Source organism: Acomys russatus, chromosome 29 (genome assembly GCF_903995435.1).
Source record: "Acomys russatus chromosome 29, mAcoRus1.1, whole genome shotgun sequence".
Classification (NCBI taxonomy): domain Eukaryota; kingdom Metazoa; phylum Chordata; class Mammalia; order Rodentia; family Muridae; genus Acomys; species Acomys russatus.
Genome location: NC_067165.1, coordinates 40,201,319 through 40,226,923, shown reverse-complemented (window position 1 = coordinate 40,226,923; position 25,605 = coordinate 40,201,319). Strand labels below are relative to the sequence as shown.

General features: G+C 46.0%; 1 protein-coding gene across 1 annotated transcript in view; it reads left to right on the top strand.

The window, feature by feature from the left end:
• Window positions 1-25,605, top strand: part of Pex14 (peroxisomal biogenesis factor 14) — a 131,344-nt gene that overhangs the window by 35,429 nt on the left and 70,310 nt on the right. Inside the window, exon 3 of the mRNA XM_051172170.1 lies at window positions 17,802-17,886. Within this exon, the coding sequence (XP_051028127.1) occupies window positions 17,802-17,886 (85 nt within the window). The remainder of the gene's footprint in view (window positions 1-17,801; window positions 17,887-25,605) is intronic.

Below are 25,605 nucleotides of genomic sequence, written 5' to 3'. Positions count from 1 at the left end.
CCTCCTGAGTGCTGAGATTAAAGGCATGCACCACCACGTCCGGCTGGTGGCCAGGACTTTGTGCTTTGAGCTTTGATTTTAATCCTGACGGTTCTTTCATAGTTTCTAGCCTGGTTTTATTTATTTATTTATTTATTTTTATTTTTTGGTTTTTTTTCGAGACAGGGTTTCTCTGTGTAGCCTTGGCCATCCTGGACTCACTTTGTAGACCAGACTGGCCTCGAACTCACAGCGATCTGCCTGCCTCTGCCTCCCGAGTGCTGGGATTAAAGGCTTGCGCCACCACGCCCGGCTCTAGCCTGGTTTTATACTGTAACTCTAGGTGACAAACCTATGTGCTCTAACTAAGACCTTGATTTCCTTGTAGAAGTGGGAAATCATGGAGACGCTGTCTCATTAGGCTAATGTGAGACCTCTGAGAAATGGCTATTGGATTGCAGGGCCAGAACACAACCTGTTTTCAGTTTTGCCCAATCAGTTTTGCCTCTTGAGTCTTGCACCTGCAACGTTACCTGGAATTGTTTGAATTTGACCCAGATCTGGTCTCTTCTGGCCTCTGAGCTATTGTTTATAACTGTTTCTAGGCTTTGTGAAGTCCAAAGACAGTGTGCTTCTCCACTTGCAGGAGAGGGCTGCAGGCAGAGTGGCTGGTCTGGAGGATGGGTGAGGGCAGACCCAGGGCTGTACTGCTCACCCTCTGCCACCGTGGCAGACAGTGGTGCTGCCGCCCGAGCCTTTGCCCACCTGGTCTGTGCTACTTCCTAACCAGGTTATTTCAGTCCTGTGATAACTTGGTCCCGGGGCCTTTTTCTGTCTGAGGCTGGTCCAGCCTTTTGATCAGTGGCCCTCTCTCCAACCTGTATTCTACCCTCATCCTGACAGAGGGAAGAAGTGGAAAACAGGGGAAAGCATGAACCAGGGAGAACCAGATTCTTTTTGGGTTCTGCTAGTCACACCCAGCAAAGCTCTTCTCTTGAGTTCCAAGAACTGGTTTATGGCCTTAACCACATACTTGGCTCCAGTCAGACGGGAGTGGGCTGGACTGGACAGTGGGGCAGAGACACCTTTGCTTCTGTTGGGTGCAGGATGCTAGCTGCCTAATAGCAGCGATCACACAGCAGCGATAGGGTCAGCTCACCGTACATCTCATATGCAGATTTCCTTTGAAGAGAGAGGAGTCAGGTTCATTAATTAAAGGAGCCTGGCTCAAGAGGCCTGTAATTAGAGGTGCTAGAAATCTGAATTTGAAGAGATCTGTGCAGCTGCATTTTGAAACTGTAGGGAGGCACCAAGAGGTGCAGGCTGTGGGCAAGAATGTGGCTGAACCAGATTTGGGAGGCTCAGCTTGTGGCAGAATTCTCTTTTAATTTGTGTTCTTTTCAGCTTTCTGTTCTCTTTTTAGAAGGAAATTTGGTGATAGAGTTGGCATCACCAGGCTGGTCTAGTAGAGGACGAGGAGGCCAGGAAGGAGTTTTTCTAGCTTAGGTGCTTAGCCTTTTGGAGCAGGGGATGTCTTCTGGGATGCAGTTCTTTTTTTTATTTGTGTTGTTGTTGTTGTTATTGTTATTATTATTATTGTTATTATTATTATTATTATTATTTTGGTGGCGGTGCTGGGTTTTTTCGAGGCAGCCTGGCTGTCCTGGACTCAGTTTGTAGACCAGGCTGGCCTTGAACTCACAGAGCTCCGCCTGCCTCTGCCTCCCAAGTGCTGGGATTACAGGTGTGCACTGGGATGCACTTCTCTTGAAAAAGTTAAATGTCTTTGTGACATGAGCAAGAGGAATGGGGAGAAGAAACAGTGACTAGAGTGCAGGGTCATATGTCCCCACGCACGCTGGACTCCAGCCCCTCTCTGTTGTTCTTGTTTACCCACTGCTGGGACACAGGGCCTCCCTCAGTAGCCAGTGGCCCTAGGAATGAGCATTGGGAGTCTAGGATCTGTGCCCCTGCTTTCCCCGTAAGAATAGTGTTTCTTCATGTGTCATAGGTCACCTTTTTAACATGAGTTCTTTTTGAAAGTCCTGACCTGTCTCTTCATTTCTTCATTTATTCATGGGTGATCTTTTGCTTTGGGTACTTTTTCTCCGCCTGCCCATCTTTTTTTGCTTGATTTAGTGGTACTTTTTTGTTTATTGCTATTTCATTTTATTTGTTTCTCCTTTAATTCCCCTGGCTACTCTGGGATGTGGCCAAGAGCCGGGAGAGTTCGGGCGAGGTGGACAGAGTCGCTCCTTCCCTTTTCCTCGAGAAGGGAAGAAGGAGGGAGTGGTGGGTGCATTCTGAAGGCCTGTATGATCAGACGCCACCCACGATTGTAGGCCCCACTTCAAGAACCTCCTTCTGCCTTCTTGGTTTATGTCCTTTGGGGTGTTGTAAACACCATCCTGTTTTTACAGACCTTGTCTTCTGTAAAGGCCCGGAACAATGATTGTAGTTTAAGGAACAGTCCGCTATGCTCTTACATTCTTGTGTGTGCATATTGGGAAATCAGTGAACCCTTCAACTATGGAATAGAATGAGACTCTCAGACTCACTCAGTGCATTTACCATATGCAGATGTGATTCAATTAGATTGAAACCTCTATTTAGCAGAGTGGGTTTGTGAAATAAATAACTTTTGAAGAAAGGCCACTGTACATAATAAAGTTGTGTTTATTGGGTGAAGACCTGCCTCCCCACCTCTTGCCCTTAAACGCTGATTCCCAGGCAGGCAGCATCGAGGATCTTTACAGAAAAAATGCTTCTCCGTCACTTCCTGGCAGAGGAATTTCATCCTTGATTTACAGTGTTCAGATTGTTTGCGCTGTTGAAGGGGAGATGGTGTGAAGGTCCTTGTGTCCGTTTTGTCCTCTGTGGGAGAAAGGCACCGCGTCGTGTTTCTTCCCGTGTGCCTGTCGCAGCAGTGCCAGAGGAGCCGGCCACATTCCACACCTCCTCTTTTCCATAATCCACACTGTATGCCATCTAACAGGGACAGACGGGGAGGGGGACGGGACGGACACGGAACACAGGAGGTGGGGGGGGTGACGACACCATATACTCCACTCTGTATGCCATCCAGCGGGGGATGATTGTGAGAGCCTGTCAGAAGCGAGAGTAGCACACTTTTGAAGTCATGGAGAGGTTTGCTTGCACCCTCTTTTTTTCTAGCATCCCCTTCTCAGCCCAGCCACGACACACGGCAGATAATGCGCTGACTAGATCTTTTCCTATTAGATTCGGTCCAGCGCTGGAGGCTGCGGTGCTTTCTGCTGGTCCTTTAGTGCACATGGGTGGTGCTGCACTAAGTGGTCATGGCAGAGGGCAGTGAGTACTGTGGGGGGAAGCACAAAATGCTCTTTGGAAGAGAGAGTGCTTAAAAGGGAGAAGGGGCAGCTAGGTGCCAGGCTTGAAAGCACCTGGTGAAGATCCTTGGACTTTTAGGGCTGTGATCATGAATTCTGCGTCTCGGGGAATGGTGCGCTGGGTTTATAATAGGCTACCTGATTACAAAGACATTTTGAAGGCCACTTAGTCCTAGGCCAGGCTGTGCATTAGGTGCACTAATCCTTGCTGTGATGCTGAACTCCAATTGGAAAATTGGAAGCGTGCGTGTAGTGTGTCATGTTTCAGCTGTGGCGTTGGTGTTTCTACACAGATGGTGCTCTCTCTGTGGCTTTCTCGCAGCTATGCAACTTGCTTTATTAAGTGGAAAGAAGCCTTCTCTCCACCGATGACTTTTAAAAAGTAATTTTTCGATTTATCTCATGTGTTCATTTTTCTCATCTTTGTGTTTTGAAATATTAATGTGCAAATAAATATAATAGTGACATGTCAGGTCCTTGGGCCTGGCATGTTGGAGCAGAAAGAAATACCTAATTGCATCAAAACCACTCTAAGTTCATGTATGTGGAGCCCATCAAGCTGAAAGCACCCAGACAGCATCTGCTGTTATCAAATCACTCACGAATCCGGCTAATTAAAATAGAGCTTCATTTTTCTGAACCATTGTTTGGCAGGAATTCGAAACGTGTCTAACCCAATTTCTGCGTGTTTATGGGCCTTTATTATATCAGAGGTACTTTTCTGTAAATGTACAGGGCAGCATTAAATGAATTGATCCACACAGTAGCACTGTGGGCACACTGTGGACACACACACTGTGGACACAACACTGTGGACACATTGTGAACAAATTGCAGACACACTGTGGGCACACTGCGGACACACTGTGGACACTCTGTGGACACTCACACTGTGGGCACACACACTGTGGGCACACACACTGTGGATACAACACTGTGGACACATTGTGAACACATTGCAGACACACTATGGGCACACACACTGTGGGCACACACACTGTGGGCACACACACTGTGGGCACACTGTGGACTTGCTAATGACTTCCTTTCCAGCTTCTGGTTTCCAGACCTTCTCTTTCTAGCTTCTGCTCTTTGTTTTTCTTTCTCTCATTTTTTAGTTAAAAACCTGAACTTTTACTTTCAGCCTTACTGAATCTACTGCTTTTGCACACACCCCTTCCTCTTCTCCTCCTGTTTCTGCTTTTCTTTGGATATTATTTGCCCTCCTTATTTCTTGCTGTTTTCTGTTCCCTCCTTCCTCCTGTTTCTTCTCCCTTTTACATCTGCCTTGTCTTTCTCCAAACATTTCCCTTTTTTTCCTTTCTGTCTCCTCTCATTTCTTCTGCAATGCTTTGTGCCTTTGTCTCTACACAGGCACTTAGAGATTAGGGGAAGGGGCGCCTGCCTGCGGAGGCAGAGCCTTCTGGCTGAGGGAGATGATGTCAGCCAGTTTTGCATCTCTGTTTGCTTACGTGCTTTACTTTTGGTTTTAAAAAGATTCTTCAAGCCACATCTACTCTACTTTATAGTCTAATAATCCAGCTTTGAAGATGAAAGCACTGTATAAATGCTAACTAATTACTCCTTGTAACCTTGGTGAGTGTCTGAAGCAGCACCAGTTCCATTTTACAGATGTGGAAGCGGAAACTGGGTAGATGGGTGACCCTGAGAGGACACTGAGGCAGTGTGACGGAAGTAGAACTAAGTCTGGGGCAGCTTTGGCTTTGACTCTCGATTACCATCTTAGGGGAGTCGCTTTTCCCTCCATTCGGATCCTCTATTTAACATGAGGTTAAGAATACTGTCCCCCTTCTCCCTTCTCTTTATGGACTTGGAACCTTCTGGAGTTTATTGGCAGTCTTCAGATGTTAAATAAGTTTCTAGGTAATTCCTGGGAAAGAAGGATGCCAAACCACTTTCGGGCTGGTAAAAACCCTGTCCATTATGGTCTCAAAGTGGAGGCGCTCACTCTGATTCCAGGAGCTTCCAGTAAATGTGCCCACGTCACACACGCTGGCCCCAGTGATCAGAGTGTTGTAGGAAACCTGCCATGCTTGATTGAATTTAGCCGTTTTGGAATGACGTGTGTATGAAGTGGTCTCTCGCATTACTGTGGGCTTTGTTGCTGCTAATGCGTCCTGACATCACAGGTGTAGCCTTGGCTCTCCAGAAAGGGCTTGGCTCCTCTCCTCAAGCCAAAGAGCAGAATTCGCAAAAACTCTGCTCCGGTGAGACCCGTGCTTGCTCTGGCTACTAAGCAGAGGGTGTGTGTCTGTGGAAATGAAGCCTCACTCACTCTTCCTCCCAGGGCTTTAAAGAGTGGGGCAGGAAATAATGCTTTGTACAGTGAGAGGACTAGTGGGTGGCAGGGTCAGGAAAGGAGAATTTAAATCATTTTACAGGAGGAGTTCTGAGGGCCCAGCACTGACTGTGAGTGCATCTGCAATCCCAGCAGCCTCAGAGTGTGGCCTGGGAACCTGGGGAGAAGGCAAGCCTAGGCTGCATAGGGAGACTCATCACACAGAAAAGAAAGGAAGGGGAAAGGCAGAGAGTCAACAGACTCTTGAGGGAATAAGGAAATGAGTTCCCTACCCACTGTAAGTATTTAAGTAGAGGCTTAATGATCATTTGTCATGGTTATTGAGGAGAGGAGTCCTTGAGCATGAGTGGGGCCAGGTGGCCTCAGTTCTGGGCCTCTTAGCTTGCCCCAGATTATGGCAGCAGAGCTGCGTCTTTCCTGTTCCTTTTGCTTGTCTGCAGTCCTGGCATACTGCGAGGACCCAGTGAATGCTCAGGAATTATTCATTATTTAACCTTTTGCTTCCTGATACTTAATCTAACTTGTGTTAAACTCTTCTTGTTCAGTCAGTCCATCAAACCAGCATCGATGGTCCCCCCTTCCCCCAGTCATGGAGAGCTCGCTGTTCCTTCTCAGAGGCCATTGAGATCCACATGAAAACAACCGGGCTGGGAATGACTGCAAATGGATCGTACATGTTCTTGATTTATTAAGCATAGTATCTAGGATATAATTTAATCTTGATGACTTAGTATCATCATTTTAGGTGCAAATGTTTATGTTGTGTTGTAAGTATAGCCTGTTAGCAAACCTTTTTGAAATTCAGACATGTTTTGCATTGGCCCCTGCTCTGAGTGACTCGCCATGCTAAGTGATCCCAAAGTCATAACTTTTAGAACCTTTTGTTTGCTTTTCATGGATGCTCCTCTCTTGAGTTGGCAGCCATTTCTCTTCTTTCTTCTGCCGTGTCTCTGTTCCCTAGGTGGCCCTCTACTTGTTAGCATTAGAAGGAGTAGTACATAGTGTGAGGGATGTTTTTCTCTGAGTAAAAGATGGATCCCCCTGCCCCACCTCCGCATCTTTTTATGGTACTTCTTTCTTTACCCTTTCCTAGTCCCACCCATCCCCCAACTGGTTTTGCCTTTTTTTTTTTTTTTTTTTCTTTAAACATATTAAAGACAGAGTCTCTATATACAGTCCTGGCTGTCCTTGAACTCACAGAGATTCTCCTGCCTCTGCCTCCTGAGTGCTGGGATTAAAGGTGTATGCCACCACAGCTTGCTAAATAATTTTTTAGAAAATGAAAAGTTGAGTCTTAGCTGGGTGTGGTGGCACATGCCTGTAATCCTAGCACTCAGGGAGACAGAGGTAGGCAGATCTCTGTGAGTTCAAGACCAGCCTGGTCTACAAAGTGAGTCCAGGACAGCCAGGACTACACAGAGAGACCCTGTCTCAGAAAACCAAAAAGAAAAGAAAAAATGGCTCAGTGAGGGGTCATGAAAGTCATGTGTTATAGAAGCAAAGGACTCAGTTGTGACACCGGCATCAGTTGGACACTGTACTCGGCTTTCTTAAGACCCACCTTGCTTTCTGTCCTGCCATACCATTAGCTTTGCTCCTTGCCTGTTTTGAGCAGACTGTGGATAAATAAGGAAATGTAGACACATGTGTAAAGTTTTAAAGAAATCATAGCGAGAAGCCTTCTGCTGTCTGGTGAGCAGGTTGAGGCCTCTGTTTGTGGCTGTGGCTGTGCTTGGCTCAGGGCTGATGCCGGCGTTGTAGGAGCTTTAATCCTTCCAAATTTACAAGAAACGCTGTTTCCTTTTAGTTTAAAAAAAAAAAAGCAAAGAGCATTTGATTTGAGGAAGCAAAAGTCTAGAAAATGCATCCGGAGTCCTCGTCAATTTGAGGCATAATGAAATATAAAAAATACTCAATAAAAGCTCCTTTATTACTTTAACTGTTTAAATGTGGAGTTTTTAGCCATCAGGTTAATGTTTTGGTATCATTTTTTTATTTGATTGTGAGCACTTTTCCAGGTAGCTCTGCCACTCGAGCGCTAATCAGATTCCCACAGATGAGTGGTGCTAGCTACAGACTGACATCACTGCGTTCTTGCTTCGACATTATTTTATTTGTCTTTCCTGTAAAAGTTAATAACTCCATGTCCATGTGTTTAAACAGTCAGAGAGAGAGAGAGAGAAGGGGTAGCAAGCAATAGGCAATGAGCGCTGATGTTCAGGAAACTCGCTGAGCTTCAAGAAGCTAATTTGAGGATGGTTCAGGGATTTTTGTGAGTTTTCAAGCATCTTACCCTATAAAGAGAATGTGAGGAATTAAGAAGACTGCAGAGCAGGACGATAATTTATAATGTTTTTGGATAACAGAAGTCAACTTTTGTGTGTTCCCCATGCAGACCTAGGAGTTTGAAATGAGTTACCATTGCTCTTAAGGAGGGTACTCAATGAAGCTGGCTCTTAACCGTGAGAACTGTGTGAAGTTAACATCAATGGCCTGTGTAGTGCGTTGCTCACTTGGCCTGCCGTCAGTGCTGAGGGCTGGTAAGAGCATCAGACCAGCATCAGTCTAGCTCCTATCACCTTCCTCTGCATGGCTACCATGCCTCTGGTGCTTGGTAGGCCTTTGTGGAAATTAAAAAAAATTTTTTTAATTTTATTAATATTCTTATTACATCTCAATGGTTATCCCATCCCTGTATCCTCCCATTCCTCCCTCCCTCCCTTTTTTTGAAAAAAAATTTAAAGGCAATTTCTTAGCCCTGTGTAGCCCTGACTGTCCTGGAACTCACACAGATGTGCCTGCCTCTGCCTCCCAAGTGCTGAGATTAAAGGCAGGTGCTACCACATAGTGGTGTTGCTGCTGCTGTTGCCACCTCTTCCTCAGCCACTGCTGCCACCTCTCCTCCTCTTCTTTCATCTATGTGTGTTTCCTTTTTTTTTTTTTTTTTTTAAGTTTTTTTGAGACAGGGTTTCTCTGTGTAGCCTTGGCAGTCTTGGACTCGCTTTGTAGACCAGGCTGGCCTCGAACTCACAGCGATCCACCTCTGCCTCCCAAGTGCTGGCATTAAAGGCGTGTGCCACCACACCCGGCTTATGTGTGTCTCTTAATAGCTGGGGTTGTTAATAGTGGGGGTGTTGAGGCTGGATGGTTCCAAGCTCTGAGAACTGTCACTGTGTGTGTGGTAGGCTTCCTTGCTGAGCTGAAGACTTCCAAATTGGAGTTTATTAGAAGAGCTGCTTGAGGTTTTCTATAACTTTCACCTTTATACTAAAGAAGTGCCCTGTGGCACAGGTGTGATAGTGGGTGTTGGAACCACTTGTGCCATCTTCACTTTAGTTTTCATGAGCATCAGAGGTCCCCCCTGTGTTGCGTAGTATACATGGGACACTTAGGAAGTTGTCTACAGACATGGGACTTATGTTAGGGACTCTATTATTAGAATTTATGACCTAGCTATGAACTTGTTTCATGGTGTATGAGGTACATATGATGTCTGCCACCCCACTTACTGCCAGAGTTGGCTCCAGTGGAGAACCCATTTCTACCCACTGTCTAGGCCTGTGCGTGCCGAGGAGGATGGCATCCCTCTGGGAGCTGCTCACATCTCACCATCTGAATGCTGCATCTCCAATCCCTACATTTTACTGTCGTGTGATAGTTCTCCAGTCTGTTGGTTTACTCTGCTAGGAATCATGCGGCTGGGTGTCATGCATCTGCATGAAATTCTCTAGAGTAACAGCAGGAACTAGGGGTTGGTAGTTTGTATTAACCACAGATCTGCTTTTTGGTGGATCCAAAGGTGATCTTTAGCTATCTAAATTTGTCATTTCTAATTTTTGCTAGCTTTAATTAATTAATTAATTTTCTTAAATGTGTATGAGTGTTTTGCCTGCTTGTATGTCTGTGTACCAATTTTGTGCCTTGTGCCTGTAGGTGCTACCAAGAGGGTTAGATCCCTTGGAACTGGCGTTGCAGACAGCGTGGGCTCTGGGACTGGAACCGCAGTCCTCTTAACTGCTGAGCCATCTCTCTCTAGCTCCAGATTCTTGGAACTTAAGCTAGTTATAGGCTTTGGCTGGTCTTTTTTTGGTATTTAAATCTATTTGTTAAGGTTTGGTCTTTTCTCCTTTAGATATGCCTGTCAGAGGTGCCAGTTAATGACTCCTCAAAAGGTTTTAGTCTGTGCAGACATTTCAGCACATACCTGTGACCCCAGCTCTTGAGAGGCCTCGGCAGGAAGGCTGTGTGTTCTGGGCCTGCTTAGGCCACACAGCAACAGCAGCAGTAGCAGCAGCAGCAGCAGCAGCAAAGTTTTGTTTTTGTGCATGTGATGGAGATAAACTTTCCTGGTACAATTCCCTTGGAATTGAGGAGCCCATCTTTCCCTGTGATCAGAAGGTGTCAAGCCTTCCATAGGGAGTGTCTAGACCCAGTGATGACTTAATGGTTAAGGCTGCCACTTTCGGGCACACAGCCTTTCTTCATCCCTGTCACGATCATGCCACAGCTTAGTCATGCCTGGCTCAGACTTGAGAAGCTTCTGAGTGGAGCAGTACTTTGGTAAAACATAAAATTCAACCAGCAGCAGAGAGAAAGAACCTAGGTATTGTCAGAAAGGTCTGCTACTGTATGCTGCATGTTTGTAGTGTTGGAGTCACCAGCCACCGTCACTGTGTGAGCTCACAGTTCTCCTAAGGAGCATCGTGGACTCTGAGTCATTACGTTCCTTCAGAGTGATTCACCTCAACAGCGTGACACCTTCATTAATTTTACAACATGAAACCTAGGTGTTTTCTGCTTCCTCTTTAACACTATTGGGATTTAGAGGAATTTTGAAATTACAAAAGCAGGGGATCTGGGAAAAGAGCAGTCAAAAAGCTGGTGAGAGATGCTGTGCTGGGCTTGCTCTCCTTGGTGCTTCCCAGGACCAAGCACCCCACTCTTGCCACTCAGCTCTGGCACATAAGCCTTTTATTTCTATCCTGGCACGCTAGCCAGCCGCACCTCCGGCTCCCAGCCAGCTCCTTGCCTTCTTTGCTGAGGTCACTGCTGCCGTGATCCGTGTATAATGGCATTTCCCTCCTCCTTTCAGTATGGAGGCTATCACAGCTGCCTCTCTAAACAGGACTTCAAACAGTCTGCTGCCAGTTGGATTTCAAAGCCAAGGAAAAGGCAAATGTCATCCTTTTTTTCTCCCCTCTTTGGGTAACTGCTTTGTTGGCTGCATCAGAAATTAGAGGGGTTGCTGTGGAAATTCAGGTGGGGATGTGTGGGGACAAGGCATTTAAATTTGCTTTTCTTTCCGCCTAAAGGAGAAAATCCTTTTCCCTCTCAACCTTTCCTAAAAGGGAACTTTGATCTTCTCAGCCCAGCGGCCAGAGTTTTCATTTCCTCTATAGCAAGCGTGTGTGCTCCGCTCCTTCTGCAGTGATGATGCTTAGCGGCGGGCGCGCAGCATCTGCAGCCCTGCCACGCAGCTCCGTGCTCCAGCTCCCTCTGTGCTATTAGAAGTTGGCCCAGAGTCCTCTGCTGAGCAGAAAAATCTCTCCAAAGTCACCTGGTCCCTAAGACCACTGTCGCTTGGTACTAAGTAGTGTGTGGTGGACTGTCAATGCTCCCATAAAACCACCAAACAGTGGCATTCTGATGAGTTGCTCACGCAATATTTTCAACTAGGGCCAAAATAAAGAAAGAAAGAAAGGTGACAGATATTTCACTTTGAAAGGTAGTTTTTGTGCATGTGAAGTTGCCACTTTTCATAGAGGCTTTTATTTCATACATCAATGTTTTAAGAGAGACTAGGGTCAATAATGCATGCATTAGAATTCCCTAAATACAGATTTACACAATAGCCTTTAAAATATACTATGTTGTATCACGTCAACTCTTCTGCTCTTCTACCAGAGGTGTTTTTTTCTTTAATGTGAAAAACAAAAGGGCCAAGGAAAAACAAAACAAAGGAAATTAGGCCCACAAGCATAATCACTACAGGGTTGTAACCCACATCAACAATAGGAAGGACACAATGACCACAAGCAGGAAATTCCAACTGAGAGAGACGGAGACTCCTTCCTTTAACTCTTTGAGCACCAGACCACTTGGTAGTTCATCCATCCCAGGTACAGGCTCAGCTCAGCTCAGCTCACGCTGTAGTTTATGAACTTCAGGGTTTTGTGGACGGACTTTCTCCATTCTTCACCTAATAGAAATTAAACATAAATGTGTGCACCCATGCTTGCATGTGCACGCTTGTGTGCTAATTTGTAGATAAATGGGCTAAAAAGTACCTCTCGATATTGTAGCCCTCAGAGAAGGGGAAAGAATATTAAAAAAAAAAAAAAAAAAAACACCAACCAAAACCCTGTCACTGTCATCTATTCATTTTTAATGAGCAATTTTTTAAATAAAAGAGGAAAATGAATAGGTGTTGAACCAGCCCGTGATATGTAAATGCCAACTAGTAATTACCTAAAACCTCAATTTTCATTCTGTTTCATCTTGCAAAACATTTCATTTTTCCCTGAGTGAAAACACTTAATTTGGCCTGTGTGAGTTAGCCGAGCGGCCACCTCTGGCCTGCGTCTCCACCGGCTCCGGCTAGGGGGCACTTAGGCTCTGTGCTCGGGTTCCTGACTGCGTGTCCACCTCAAGGTTATTCCCCTCTTGCCATTCCAGTGGTTTTGCTCTGAGTGTGCCGTGGCGCCCCTCCCCCTCCCCTAGTCTGGTTTCGGGGAGCCTGTTCCTCCTTGTCCTTGCAGCAAATCGTATTGAATTTTGGCTGACCGAGCCTTCCTCTGCATATTAACTTTCCCTCCTGTACCTGGCTGTGAGACCCTCCGCTTTTCTGCATTGAATTTCCTGCCCGGGTAGCAGCTTTCTGGGTGCACCCTTTCTTCCTTTAAGCTTTGGACGCGCTGTTTCTATCTTTTGTTTATTGCTGCTGTTTTTCATTCTGCCCATTGAAGTTCCCGTACATTTGCCCTCTTGATACACTTCTTCCCCACTTTTCCTTTCTTTTGCAGGCTCACTTTTCCTCTGCTTTGACTTAAGATCTGTCATTTTTTGGATGTGTCCCTGCAGTCACAGAATGTGGCTTGTGGTTGCCCCTGCCTCCTTCCCTCCTTAGCCTGTGTCCTACCTAGAAAGAGTGCAGAATTGAGAAAGAACAGAGGACCTGACACTGAACTCTAGATCAGAGAGGAATCTGGGTGCAGAGAGCCAGAATTACGTTGTCCTAGGACCCTGGATCTGAGTGTGCGTTGCCTAGAATCTCAAGGCACACAGCCTCTTTAGTGAGATATATGGCTTCATAATTAGCCCGTTGCATTTTTTTCACGAGTGCTAGCATCAGCGTTCTACGATGTGTTTCTCTGATTAACAGCTGCTTTGCAACTATTTCCTTGTGCCACCGACGACCATATTTGTCAAGGAACTCCTGACAGAGTACTGATTTCTTACTAAAATGCAACATTTCTGCTTCACAGAGGGCTTTCGCCTCAGCACTGCCTGGCTTTTAAAGTCAGCCCTTGTTAAAGCTTTGGTCTAGCGCCTGTTAACAGGATTCTGGGTGTCTGCTTTAGAGCTGGAGCAGAGGAGCCTTTCACAGGCAATTTAATCTTGTGAGCAGTGAGGGAGCGGTGGGGCACTGGGTTGGGGTTTCAGGCCTGTGTGCTGGTCGTTTCCCCTGCCCTCTAGGTGCCATCTCTCTGGGTTAAAAAGGACTTGGCTTTCTTTGGTTGTTAAGGTTATTAATTTTTGAATATTTTTAATATTTTAAGCCGGCTAATGAATGCTCACATTTTAGGAGATAGATGTGTAGGCAGTACACAGGAGTGCTGGGATTGGTGGCATTCCAAGTAAGTGTCACCAGCGACTGTGCATCAGGGCTTACATGTCAGGTGCAGAGTGCCTAAGACTCCCTCAGACCCCCGGTTTGTTGTTAGACAGGTGCTGTTCTCTCATCCCCTTAAGTAGAAAATAGTCTGTGCTTTGTAGATTACAGCATGTGGGTCTTTTGTGGGAGAAAGGAAGTGTGTCTTCCATGAAGACTGTCAGGGTCCTGGATTCCTCCCATCAGGCTTCCTTATCGCATGCAGTGTGCTTAGTTAGCACCGTGCAGTGTGCTTAGTTAGCACCGTGCAGTGTGCTCCATTCACTTTGTAGTTACAGACCCTGGCCTCCCTTACAGGTCTCGCCCAGCTGACCAGTTGTCTAGAGCCCAAAGGTATTTTACGGCTGGAAGGCCTCCTCCACTTTCTCCTCAAGTAACTGTCAGGCACTCCAGCAGAGCCACCGTCACAATGACTGAGGAGAATTCAGTCTTCAGGTTCCCTGTAGCTTTGAAAGGATAAGCAGTGAAGTTACAAACGTCCCCCAAATCCTGGAGTTGGTGCTGGGTAGAGTTACTCTCTTCTGCCCTTTGGGGCAACTGGGGGAAATGAGAAACTTTGCTTCTGATTTTTTTCAGAGTTCGTCTTTAATTTAAAAAATCAAAGTAGCTGCTTATTAGAACTCAATCAGTCTAAGAGTTGAGGTGCGGACTCCACAGCAAGTGGCTCCACAGTGGCATCGAGAGCTTTGGTCAGAATTCTCTGTGGCTCACTGCACTCCCACAACATGCGCAGTAAAATTCCTGTCTCCGTTTTACATCTTTGACATTGAGGCGGAAGATTTGGCCTGAATTTATGTAATTTAGTTGGGCACAAATATAACCCATGTAGAGTCCCATTCGTCTTCTGATTAAAAAGTCAAATGGTGACACAGGACAGGCGGCAGGCACCCCATCATCGGACCCAACAAAAGCTGCTGTGTGCTGGACTCTGCAGAGGGAAGTCAGGTGGACTGTTTCATGAAGTTAATGAAAAGTGTCCAACAAGAGGTGAGGGGCCCAAACTGAGCACCTTGGCAGTTAGTTCAGTGGGTGAAATTCTTTGCACTGTGGGTAAGGAGTTTTGGGAAATCTTTTACCGTCAACGCATGAATCACAGGGCTATAAAATTCTAGATTGGACAAGTCCTTTTACACCGCCCCACACCCACCCAATCGATGTGTTAGTGTCTTGTGAGGAGAGTGGGGAAGAGTGAAGAGAGGCTGGAGAAATAATTAGTGAAAGGAGGAGAGAGGTTTTCGTGTGTTCACACTTACACATACCTGCTTAGCTGGGTATCTTTCTTATTCAGCACATTATGTTGAGGCTATTAGTTTGGGTGCTTTATTTTTTTGCGTCTGGCGTAGTGATATCGGCGCTGTTAAGTATGTGATGTGCCTGTCGCCTGCATTTTTAGACAAAGATCAAGGGGAACATAAACAAGCCTCAGAAACACTTTATGTAGGCGTTTGGCAGTATTATTTTATATGACCTGAAATTAGTGAGTGGAAACTTTAAAAGAAATTGTTCATATTTTTGCAAGTTTGAAGTGTGCCGGGACTTTGTCAAATTCCCGTTAAAATAAATACGTCAATTTCATCTCCCTTCCAAATTCATTTATCTTGCTTTTTTAAAAGGTGTTTTCTACTTTACCTGATGTTTAAATTGGATTCGCTCGTTGATGCTGTTCTTTGCTGTATCCCCCACGTTTTCCTTAAATGAATTACTAATGACAGCGCACTCCATCACTCCCTCTCTGCAGCCACTTTAAGGAAAGCATGGTGATCTAAACCTTTTAACCTATTAAAGATGATTTTTCCCAATTGAATCAGACCCACCGCAGGTGTAATAACTAATCATTTAAACTACACCTGCTATTATGTATTTTTAAGCCATTATGCGTGTTGGATAGATGATAATTCATGTTTATTGCATTGTCCGATGGATCCGTTTTGCCTACACTAGGCTGATTAATGTATTTAAAGAAATAAGAGATGCAATTTTTAAAAAAAAAAAATTGATGGAATGCGCCAAGCACTGCATTGAGTGCACCATTAAACCCATCAGAACTTTGCTCTCTGACCAGAAATGCATATACCAAGGACTGTATTAAAAGAGCAAGGTGAAACCTGGCGTTTTAGTGGTGTGATTCTGTCTTCTTTCTCTAGCAAGGGGGATTTTGGAAAGACGCAGGAAGGCTTTCTCTTTGTATAGATGAATGGTAGGAGCTGTGCGGTTCACATCTTCTGCCCAAGACCTGTTCATCTGCATTTCCTGTGACACCTGGAACACATGTCACAGCCACAGAGGCTGCAGCAGGGTACCAATGCTGTCATTTTCTTCCATGTAGAGGTGTATTATTTTCTCAGGTGAACACAATTATCCCTGAGCCATCTGAGTGGTGTGGATTGGTGTTGACCCCTGAGGGCCTGTGTTGTGTACCTGTCCCTTTTCTTTCTGGAGCATAGTGTATCCCCCACCCCGCACCCCCCACCTTTCCTCTCTCCTTTCCCTCCTCTCTTTTCATCCCCCTTTCTCTTGGACTCCCATTCCTTTTGCTCATTCCCTTTTTCCTCGTGCCCCCCGCCCCCCGCCCTGTCCTTGTAGCTCCTCTTTCTGTACCTTTTCTTGTACCCCTCTGGCTCCAGTCTCTTTATCATAATATTGTAAAGGTTTGTTAGATTTTTTTTTTTTTTCAGTATAACCTGAGGTGATCTAGTTGAAAGAGTAAGTATCAGTTTTGGGGTTCTACAAGCTCCCACATTGAATTTTCTTTTAGCCTAGAACTGTTGGTTGTCCTGCAGTCTGGGATGGTGGTCAGACTGTTTACAGTGTTGGAGGCTGATCATCACCCCAGGGAGCTGGGCTTGGCTCTTGATCAGTGACAGGTCCAGACCTGGAAGGTCAGGATGCTGAACCTGACCTTTAAGGAGGAGCCTGGGGTAAGCTGCCACTGAGGCCTCTCAGGAAGACGGGGCGTTTCCCTGGCTTTCCACCTCTTCTCCTCTTTCTTTCTGGTCTGCCTTTGTTTCCCTTGTCTCTGAGAACTCACTCTCAGTTCACAGCACTTGCTCTTTGACTCTCTGCTCAGTGTGGCCCTTAGTTTAGGATCACAGAAATGTCCTTACTTCTGGCCCCCGAGAAGTGGACCTCAAGACCCTTACCTTATTAACAGGGGACCATGATTTTCTTTTGGTTTTGATGAAGTGAATAGTGCCAGCCCCTTTTTTTCTACCAAGCAGCTTGGCACTGCCCTGCAGGACCAATGTTGGCTGTGGATGGCAGTCAGGCAGCCTGTAAACACATGCTTTGCTTGTGCTGACTGATGTGGAGGGTCATGCCTCTTGCACCCCCTACTTGACTTGTATATATGAAGGGCTCATCAAACAGTATTCATACCAGGGGTAGGCAGGTGGTCTGTCAATGCATTGGCTAGTATCCAGGGAATCCCAAACTTTGCCCTTTGAAGTGCTCCACTGCCCTGGATGGGCCACTGTGGCCAGCCATGGGTGTGTCTTCTTTCCAACCTCCTTCGGTTCCAGTACTGTGCCAGGTACTATTACAGGGAGCACCATCTCTTCCTGCCATTCCTTACTGTGTAGTTGGGAGGCAGCTTGAACATGAGAAGAGAAGACAGTATAATTATGTCTCAATTATATGGTACACACTACAGCACTGAAGAACTAAAGAGAGAATAGAAGATCAGAAGGGCTTGCTGATTTAGGGAAAGCTCTGAGGAATCAGAGCAGGCTATGTAAGGTGCGCTCTCTCTCTCTCTCTCTCTCTCTCTCTCTCTCTCTCTTTCTCTCTCCTTTTCCCCCTCCCCTCCCTCCCCTTCCCTCCCTCTTTTCCTCTGCTTCTTTCTCTCTTTTTGTGCATGCATGTGTGCAAAAAAGTGTGTTTGGTGTATTGTGTAATGTGTAGACAGATAGAGAGGGGCAAGAGAGCCCTCCCAGATGAGGTGTGTGTGGCACAAGCAGAGTACTGATTGAGCATGGCTGAAGCAGTAGCTTGAGCCAAGAAGACAGAAAAAGTTTAGTGCAGGTCCAACAAGCTAAGTCAAGGAGTCTGAGACTTGTTCCTCTTGGAAACAGGAAGCCAGCGAAGCCAGGAGACATCTCATCTTCTGTTGGGATGGGTTTCTAGTTTGAGAAGTAGCCTGCTTCCCAGCAGTGACTTTCTGTCTGTGGCCCTGGGATCTCACAATTTCGGAGATTGGAATTCAGATTACTGAAGTTTACTCTCTCTGTTTTATCTCCCCCACCAGATTGCCACAGCAGTGAAGTTCCTACAGAATTCTCGGGTCCGGCAGAGCCCACTTGCGACCAGGAGAGCATTTCTTAAGAAGAAAGGTACAGGTTTCCTTGCAGTGTTGGGTGGCCTGGGGCCGGGGCAGGTGGAAATCATAACTAGAGACAGGTGCTAGCTATATCTGTGTGTGGGAAGTAGGAGTGAGGTGACCACCCCTCTGTGAAATGCACATTTTTGTAGTCCCAGTGGAGCAGAGAGATGATAGGATTTGCACAATGAAGCACCAGATAGGAAGCCACGAGCATCGTGGGCAGTCAGCACTCAGTGGCAGCGCTGGCCCGCTGAATCGGACTGGAAGGCTCCTGCTCACTGTTCAGTCTGTTAGTGACCCTGACTACAGAATGTGCTGCTGGGGCTAGGAGAGGTCAACAGCTTCAGTAAAGATCCACAAGGAAGCTAAAGACAGGGGAATAAGGTGAATCAACACAGTCAGGGTAAGGTCAAGCCAGAGGCCAGTCTGATTTCCAGACTGTAGTGGTAAATTCATCATTTTTTATGGTATTTCTGTAAGCCAGGCTAAAGATGGATCCTGACTAGCTCTGCATTGTTGAAGCAGATAGAACCTATTCTGGTTCTGCTGGAATTCAGGATATTTTTGGTTTTTTGTAAAGCAAAGCCAACCATCTAACTGAAAAAAGAAGACAGGCTTTTCATTCTTAGGACATTTGCTCTTCTGGAGATCTAGAAGCTACTTAACGGGCTTTATGTAACACTGGGGGTAGGGGTGGGTGGTATTCTTCATCCAAAAACTTTTTTTTTCTTTAATAGCTAGAATATTGGCCTCAAAATTCTGGTGATTCTTTAATTTTTATTCTTATTTTACTGGAATGGATGACGGAATGTTTTCATAGTGTTGTCTAAGCCCCCCTGTGGTACCCCCACTGAGACGCTGCTCTGGGGCCTGTGCTGGTGCTCTACTCACTCATCCCAGGGCCCCACTCAAGGCTTTGGGCACAATAGGCCCAAACATTTCTCTTACAGAGGCTGCCTAGCAGCAGACCCAAGGCAGGGTCCCCATGAAAGAGTTGCATGTGTGCTGGCTGCATGGCGCTCACCCCATCATTAGGAGATTATTAAAATTTGGAGTGTGTTGGCTGGCCTCTCTCCTCCGCAAGCATCATGCCATAAAAGAGATTTTCCTTGAAATATGTGTACCTATGGGGAGTAATTAATCATAAAAGCTTGGGGATTTCAGCTCTCTCATCAAAGCATTGAAGCAGGGGAAAGCTGAGCCTAAAAGCTGAGCTGATTACCGGGGTAACCTGAGACAAAATCTATGGTTGCTGAGAGATCCTTAGCCCAGTGCATTGTGCAGCATTATAACTGTCTGAGCTCCTCTCCACCGACAGTGACCAGTTAGTCCTCATTTTCTCTCAAACGCAGCTGGGTTAGAATTTCATTTGCAGAAGGTATTTAGAGCAATTTAGAGACAAATGTCTCTGGTGTTTGCTCGGCACTTCCCCACCGCAGGCTTCGCTGAGCAGTTTTACTATCAGGAGCTCCATCTAATCTGTTTAATTTTAATAAATCCCTGACTGGGAGAGGGAGAGAGAAACTCCGGACCAAATAATACTTCTTTTGAGTCACTTGGCTTATAACCACCATAGAGGAGGAAGTGTTTTATGCAGTTATTATTTGATGCTCAGAGAGAGAGAGAGAGAGAGAGAGAGAGAGAGAGAGAGAGAGAGAGAGAGAGAGAGAGACCCTGACTGACTGACTCAGTTGATTGATTAATCTGTTCATCTCAGAGTGAGCATCCACTGTGTGTCTTGCCCTGATCTCTCCACTGGGAATTCTCTGAGAACAGAAAAGACAGAACCTGGTCCTCACAGAGCTTCTGTTCTAACAGGGAGGAGAGAGGATGTGAAGAGGTAGGAAAGGGAAGCCTGTGCTATGTCAGATGACAAGTGCCCTGGGAAGAAAAGAGTAAAGCAGGGGATGGGATGAGCAGCCAGGGCGATTTGGCTTAAAGGCTGTGAGGTGTCCCTGAGGGCGAAGTGTACACAGAGATGCAACCGGGAAGGATGCTTGTTGGTAGAGTGCACTCCGTTTAGAAATTTGGGTGTTGGGAACCTGGGAGGGTACATAGCTCTTCTTCCTCTAAAGAGAACCAGGCTGGTTCACCCTGTACATAAGCCTGGAATCTCTGAAGCTAAGTCACCCATCTCCATTATCCCCTAAAGCGTTCCTTCAGTCAGTAATTACCCATTTCCCAGGTGAGTCCCAATAGGGTGAGTCCTGGCAGGACCTTTTCTGGGCAAAGAATCCCAAGGTTTGATCAGTGTCTGGGGAAGAAAAACCCCTTTGAGGATTTAAGCTTCACTTTTTACATTCCCACTATTCCCTGGGTCAGGCTTATCCAGTCATTGTGCTTGCCACCATCTGTGATGAGGGCGAACGAGAGGCATCCACTCTGTCCCTCACGCGCCTGTGGGAGGGGACGCGCCTGTGGGAGGGGATGGGGTGGGTGCGGGGGGCGGGGGACGACAGGTGAAGCCTTCTCATCTTGCTGTAAGGTCTCCCTGGAGCTGTGGCGGTAGGGGCTCAGGACACTGGCTTTAGGAAAGCTCTAAGCTACTGTAGCCTTGGCTTTTCCTAGCAATGTCACTTTGGGGAATGGCAGCGGAGTAGTGACTTGAATTATAATCTGACTATTTTTTTTTTAATAAACATCTCTTTTCTGAAAAAGCAAATCCAATTTTGTTTTTCTTTTAGTATTATTTAATATTTAATATAGAACTTGAGGTCCCTGCAGTACATGTCAGTTCAGTGGAAAATGAGGGTTACTCAGGGTTACATCAGCTGAGTTTGTTTTATTGTGAAACCACAGCCCCAAGCAGGGCCTGCACTGTGCCTTTGTTACTGACAGGTTAACTGTTGAGCTCTCTAATGGGTGGTGGGGAGTGGGCTGAGATGGGAGAGCTTGGGCTGCAAGGGTCTGCCTTCTTTGGTTTGTTGTTGTTGTTTGTTTCGTGATCTCTTTTAAAGTAGGACTATGGAGTCATTAATGAGAAACATGAAGTTATTAGAATCATTTATCATTTTCTTTGAAGTTTGCATTGCCATTTTATGTAATTTACAGCAATTCTTTCTATTACCAGGATTTTTTTTTTTTTTTCTTTTTTGGATGACAGAGAAAAGCAGCTGTTCACCTTCAGAATATTAGAATGAGTGTCTTTGTATTGTGTTCAGCTTCTTGATTCTGCAGATGACACACCCGTGGAGGAGTCAGCCACATATGTCAGCAGTTGGCCTGTGTGGGGTTTAAGCCTCCCTCATGGAGCTGGTCTATATATAGATGCTTTCTTGCCAGGCAGGCAGTGGCCCTCTAAGCAGGCTGCAGCCCAGGAGGCCAGAGTTACTTAGAAACAGCAGTAGCAGCAGTCCAGAGAGTCAGAAGCTCCGAGAGCAGTGCCCATGGGCTGCTGTTGATTTGATACCACAAGATGTAGGGTAGGAGGCAAGCCACTACCTAACAAGCTTTGCAGGCCGAGTCCTGGTTGGGCAAATGAGAGACCTGCACTTGGGAGGTGGAAGGAGGATGCTGTGGAGGAGGGGATAGAGCTGTCAGTTGACTGCTCTCAAAACCAGCATGCGCTTTTCTGCATAATAACCCTTTGGGGTTGGAAGGGTGGTGCCCTTCTCAGGCGCGGAAGCAAAAGGCTTGCTCCTCATCTGTCCAGTACTTTCTTCTCCTAATAGGTGGAACAGAATGCATCCTTCTATTCCTGGAAGTGGAGGCCCCAGTAGCAAAGCTACCCCTTGTGGACATGACCTTGGGGAAGAAAGAATCCTGGTGGGTCAGCCTTGGTGGTGGGGTAGAGGTGAGGGCTCTCTCACTGGAGTCCTTTAAGGGGGAGTAAATTCTTACACACAGATTTCAATTTAGCTCTCTTTTATTACTTTTCTTTTTTATCATTTACGTCCATTTCATGAGGTAGTTTGCATGTCCTTGAATGGAATCTCGTTACCATGAAAGCTTTTTTAGCATTGATTTCATAACAGTCTTAATTTAATAGCTCCGTCATTACTGAGACGCTCTGGGAGTGGGCCTGGCTTTCCAGGTCACTGACCTTTTAATTACAAACCTTGTTCTGATGGCCAGGTTATCGACTGGACAGCTCCCAGCTTGTGCCCCAGGATGAAAACGAAAATAACTGTTTCCTCCCCCATCTCCAGGATAAAAAAGTAGCCTCTTGTGTTACTAAAATTAATTTTCTCCTTCAGCTTTACTTTATAATTAATTCTTTAATGTGTCTTAGTGAAAGCAGAAGTCTTTTTATAGAGCTTTTGTTCCTGGAGCTGGGGTCCAGCATATAGCTTAGGGGCAGGGGGTGGACATCTTGCCAACACCACCCCTTGCTTGACTGCAGCTGAGCTGGAAGGAGTAGTGTTGGCCCTGTGAGGGGCCGTCTGGCCCTTCTGAGTCTTTGTTCATGAGACATGGGTTATGGCATCAAGATTTAGATTCATTCAGTGTTTGCTGGAGTAATTGAACCTGGTACATCATAGACATTTTTAAAGCTGTTCCTACTGAGACTCCCTCCCTCCCTCCCTCCCTTCCTCCCTACCTTGTTCCCTCCCTCCCTCCTACCTGCCCGCCTTCCCTCCTACCTGCCTGCCCTTCCTCTTTGCTTTTGTGCTAGGGATCAGACCCAGGGTTTTGGGCATCCTAAGCAAGTGCTTTGCTACTGAGTCCCCATTCCAGGCCCAAGTGTTTTTCTTCCTGTTGTTACCGGTTAGTCTTAGATGACTGGAGGAGTAAGTACCCTAACTGATGAATTCTGCAGCCACAGGCTTGATGTGAATGAACTGGTTGGTCTAGGTTCCCTGTCACAGGCTGTGATGATGGAAATAACAGGATCATGGACAGTGGAGCGGCAATCCCAGTTTACTCTGTCACTCTGGTGCCCACTAAATTTCCTGTGTTGATAGCCTTTCTGCCCTGGGCAAACAGAAAATGCTTTCCTTGCTATGTGAGGCAGTGAGAAAGACAAAGAACCAGCATCTTTAGGAGCCAAAGGAAGACAGCAAAGTGAGAAGAGGCCAGTCACCATTGGCACACAGTCAGCTTATGGGGGATGACATCTTCCTCCCACTTCCTGCTCTTCTTACCCTGGGCCCTGCCCTGAGTGGGGGCTGCACCCTGCAGGTAAGTGAGGAAGCGGCCGGAGTAGACAGGACTGTGTGGCACTGTGTGCCTGTTCCTGAGGATGATTGAGCATCTCCATCCATCTGTTGTGCACTGACTCTCTTCCTTCCCTGCCAGTCTTGCATCTGCATATCTGTCACCTGCTGTTCTGGACCAGCCTATTCATCATGCCAACTGGTTTCTCCCCATCAATTTTCCTGCTCCCCTTGTTATCCAAACTTGTCTTGAACTCCACAGATTTTTCTCAGCATACAGGAGAGGCTTATAGCGGCTGAAGCAGCTATGGTGCCGGGAACAGACATGCTGTGGTATTCCATTTTGAGAGGCCAGTAGCATTGACTGTCCCAGAAACAGAGCTGTGTAGTTTCCTATAAAAAGATGCTGTGTGTAGGGACTCTTGAGGATTTGGCCAGATACTCTGGAAGGACTGGAGGGGTTCTTTTGTAAACTTCGTGTCTACCCTGGTACTGCAAAGACAAAGTAACAATATCTTTCACAATATCTGACACTGTCACATATCTTGTGTTACTAAAATTTAATTTCTTTTTACTTCTTGTAATATTGAACATTTAGTCAGAAGCTGGCAAGATGACCCTGAGTAAAGGTGCTTGCTATGTACGCCTGGGAACCTGAGTTTAATCCCTGGAGCCCAGGTAAAGGTGGAAGGAGAAAGCTGACTCTACAGAGTTGTCCTTGGACTCCACACATGCACCAAGGATGAGGACATGCAGTGAAAAGTGCGTCCTCTTCCTGCTAGTCCCTGTGCTCTGCCCCTTTCCTTCCTGGAGGATGCTGGAGTCTCTGATGTCCAGAAGTGATCCAATGTGAAAGACAGTACCTCAGCAGCCCTCACCCTCGCAGGAACATGGGACAGTACCTCAGCAACCCTCACCCTCTCAGGAACATGGGATTCTGGCCTTAACTTGGAGATCTTGGTGTGTGGAAGCAGATGGATTTACTTCACTCTTTCCTTTGGCTGCATAGAAGTCCATGTGTGCATGTGTCGTGCTTTTAGAAAGTCAGCCACAGGTTCATACTTTGGCCTCTTATTCTGTCTTTTGCTGTTGCAGACAGTGCCCTAGTAAATACTGTTACACTCAGATTGCTGACATGGGTCAGTCTGGGAGCATGCTGAAAATAAGAGAAATATTATATGTGATAAACAGACTAATATGATATTTTTCTTGCTTAAAATTCCTACATTGCATAGGATATGAGACAAAATCCTTTTCTTTCTGATTTTGCTTTGTCTTTTTAAGACAAGGTTTCTCTGTGTAGTCTGGACTGTCCTAGAACTCACTCTGTAGACCAGGCTGGCCTTGAACTCACAAAGATCTGCCTGCCTCTGTCTCCCGAGTGCTGGGATTACAGGCATGGACTGCCACCACCACCTGGCTGACAAATTGATTTTCTAATAGAAACATAAACATATAACTGTACATAGAAATTATTATTTTGTAACAGGGTCTCACTGTGTAGCTCAGGGTTGCCTAGAATTCTCTATGTAGCCCATGCTAGTCCCACATTCATGATTCTCCTACCTCTATCAGGTGCTGGGATTAAAAGTATGAACCACTCTACCTGGTTTAAAGAAATTGTTAAGAGAAGTCAGTATAATAAATTGCTCTTATTGCTTCACATGCGTTTGGATTCCAAGGGACATTTTGGTGTTTAATCACCTAAGTAATACTATCTTACTGCAAGAGTCTCTTTATTCCTCACTTTTTGAATGAATAGGTTCACAATTTTAATAAAGTAACTAATTAATCAATTTGTTTATTTATTTATTTGAGATTGGGTTTATGTTCCTCAGGCTGGTTTTAAACTCCTGAGTGTACAAGTCATCCTCCTGTCAGCCTCCTGAGTAGTGTATGACACTTCCCTTACCTACTTCATAGGGTTGCCTCAGTTCAAAGTAAATGTTCAGATAAACTCCAGAAACTGGAAGGATAGCATCTGTTTTCAAGTGAAGTTTGTAGACTTACTTTCTTTGGTTGTGATTGGATGTTTCATGGGACAGTGGCCACTGAGATGCTCAGCCTTAATTCAGCACCTACTGTTTGCAGAGTGTTATTATGCATCTGCCACTTCAGTAGATGCTGCTTAGGAGGAGGGGCTAGAAGGCAGCAATCAGGGCAGGCGAGACTGGAGTGTAATGCTCATATAGCTGAGCTCGCACGCAGTTATCGTGTCTATTCTCACGAGTGCCCTCAGTACCTAGAACCCTCAGAGTCTGAAAGCTGCATGGCTAAGGCTGCAATGAGAAGACACCAGGATGCTCACCCTGCCTTTGCTCCAGCCCCCCTCTTTTTTTTTTTTTTTTTTTTGAGACAGGGTTTCTCTGTGTAGCCCTGGCTGTCCTGGACTCACTCTGTAGACCAGGCTAGCCTCGAACTCACAGAAATCCACCTGCCTCTGCCTCCCGAGTGCTGGGATTAAAGAGTTACAATTTAATTGTTGTAGTCTAAGACTGTAGTTTCAGAATTGTTAGCCTTCAGGCCTATGACTAGAGTGTGTGTTGATGCATCCTTTTGTTCTCAGTCTTCTGTCTAGTCAGGACCCTCTTTTTCATCACTGGGGTCACCAGAACTTAATTTTGACCTTGGAT